General features: G+C 39.0%; 1 protein-coding gene across 18 annotated transcripts in view; it reads right to left on the bottom strand.

Moving 5' to 3' along the window:
* Positions 1-2,500, bottom strand: part of LOC113820726 (very low-density lipoprotein receptor) — a 779,919-nt gene that overhangs the window by 652,615 nt on the left and 124,804 nt on the right. For all 18 annotated transcript variants that reach the window (XM_070120753.1, XM_070120740.1, XM_070120733.1 and 15 more), the window contains exon 3: positions 1-19. This exon is cut by the window's left edge. In XM_070120753.1, coding sequence (XP_069976854.1) covers positions 1-19 — 19 coding nt within the window. The remainder of the gene's footprint in view (positions 20-2,500) is intronic.

The raw sequence follows: 2,500 nt of genomic DNA, 5'->3' as shown, positions 1-2,500 counted from the left end.
TTGTCCGGCGAACAAGTCACTGGGGGGAGAGAGGGAGAAAATGATGACTGTGGGAATGGAAGGAGAGTGGAATAAGTATGGGATAGGAGGAGATGGAAATGCCAAATTATAAGACGACTGGAAATGGAGGAAACTGATTTAAAAATGGAGAGTAGACAGAGAAGAAAATGCAATGCAAGGAGTGAGTAATATATATATGCATAAACTCGGACCCACTGATCCATAGACACAATAATGAATGTATGTGTGTGTGTGTGTGTGTGTGTGGTAAAGAGAGAGAGATGACTTTCTCTTATAACCGTTTCGTACACCCTAAGCAAGAATTCTAGGAAAAAGGTATCTAAAGATATCATTTTACATGTCGACTCAAAGCGCTATGATATCAAGGAAATAAATTCAAATCACTATAATCTAAAAACTACAAAAAAAATGTTTAGCTACGGGAGTGTCTATTTACAATTCAGCAGACCCAAAAGATATCTTCTTTTTTTTTTGTACCACAACTGTACTAGACCCAAAAGCAAATATTTAAGAATACGAATAAGAATCAGATACTAGAATCTAATATATTTCAAAAGCATGTGAAAAGTCATTCATTTTCGGTAATAACAAATATTGTCAGTTTTTTACCTTTATCGCGCATCTCGCCATCATCGTTATTATAGTTACGAATAGTCCCCAGTTTCTCGCAAGAACTGGCTTCCAGACACACTTCCCAACCAAAATCTCTTCCGTCTTTGAAGTCAACTTGAGGCAGCGTCTCTATCAGTCCTCTCTTGAAAGCCTCTAACTCTCTAATTGCACGTATTGCAAAAGCTCTATCGACATGGAGAACGTCCCAGCTCTTTCTCTGAGCTAATCCATGCAAGAACTTCCCGGCGCGCTTTGAAAAGACGTTTGTGAAGACAAGTTTGTGTATGTACGCCAGTGTATTTCATTCGCCACGGTGGAGAAGACACCAAGTCTCGATCAAGTTATCTTCTTGAAGATGTCTTGGTCGATTGAGAATGCATCCGTCTCCATGTACGAGAAATGTTCGTTTATCTCAATAAGGTTCGGGTAAAGTAGGGGCTTTTACTGGCGATATGAACGAAAGGTATTGTGTTTGAGTGGAAGAGAGTGAGTTTGTTCTGTCCTAGTTTATTCGTTTTAGTCGAAGTTCTCAGCGTTTTGGGTGTTAATTAAATGTAATGATATTGTCATTCTCTCCCCGGAAATGAAGTCTTGGCGAAGACATACTGAGCTATAGGTACGCATCTCGCTCATGCAATGCACATTTAGCTCGTATATCATATATATACATAGACATACGTGCATACATACATACATACATGCATATATATATATATATATATATATATATATATATATATATATATATATATATATATATATATATATATATATTATATTATATATATATATATATATATATATATATATATATATATATATATATATATATATATATATATATATATATTCATGCGTAAGCACGTCTATAACTTCAATCTTCGCATCTTACATCCAACGCATTTCGTACCTTGTTTACGCACGGATAGAAAGGGCGACGACGAACTTGTTACACCTGACATAGTGATCTCGTCCAACGCATCAGTTCCAGCCTATCCCTATGATTCAATTCCCACCAATTCCCGCCATGAATTCCCACCCATTTCGGACATTCAATCCCTCCCATTCCTGTCCTGATGGACGCGGCCGGCCACCTCATCCCTCATTTCATCCGGCACATTTCGCGCACATTTCCGCACGAATGAAAAACGGCACGACGAAGCCATTCCGTCTGATGAACGATAATCGCTTGAACCTCCACCATGCTGCGTCATGCGGGGAGAGAGCGGCGTGTGGACGGAGCAACATATGCGCAACGGACATTGGCATACATTTTCATGTCAAGGCGGTAACATGTTTTAATCATTTGCTGTGCCGCAATATGTTCATGTTCTCATTTGTTATTTTTGCGTGAGTGAGAGAAGGAGAGGTGGAAGATAGATAGAGAGAGAGAGGTGGAAGATAGATAGAGAGATAGAGAGAGAGGGGGGGGGGGATTTATGTGCCTACTTTTCATCAATATCTATATTGCTTTTATTCAAGTTGTGACATATCCTGTGTTCAAAGCTGAGTTTAAGTACCTGAGCGTTTTACCTTTAAACAATTTCCTTCCATAAAATTCCTTATCAATCAACTGATATTAAATCTACTCTCTCTCTCTCTCTCCCACTCACTTACTCTTTCTCTCCCTCCCACTCACTCACTCACTCACTTACTCTTTCTTTTTCTCTCCCTCTCACTTTCTTTTTCTCTCCCTCTCACTCTTTCTCTTTCTCTCCCTCTCACTCTTTCTTTTTCTCTACCTCTCACTCTTTCTCTTTCTCTCCATCTCACTTTCTCTTTCTCTCCCTCTCACTCTTTCTTTTTCTCTACCTCTCACTCTTTCTCTTTCTCCCCCTCTCATTTTCTTTCTCTCACTCTTTCTCTT

Source organism: Penaeus vannamei, chromosome 4 (genome assembly GCF_042767895.1).
Source record: "Penaeus vannamei isolate JL-2024 chromosome 4, ASM4276789v1, whole genome shotgun sequence".
NCBI lineage: Eukaryota > Metazoa > Arthropoda > Malacostraca > Decapoda > Penaeidae > Penaeus > Penaeus vannamei.
The sequence above is the reverse complement of the archived record's forward strand: the minus strand, read 5'-3'. Positions and strand labels throughout refer to the sequence as shown.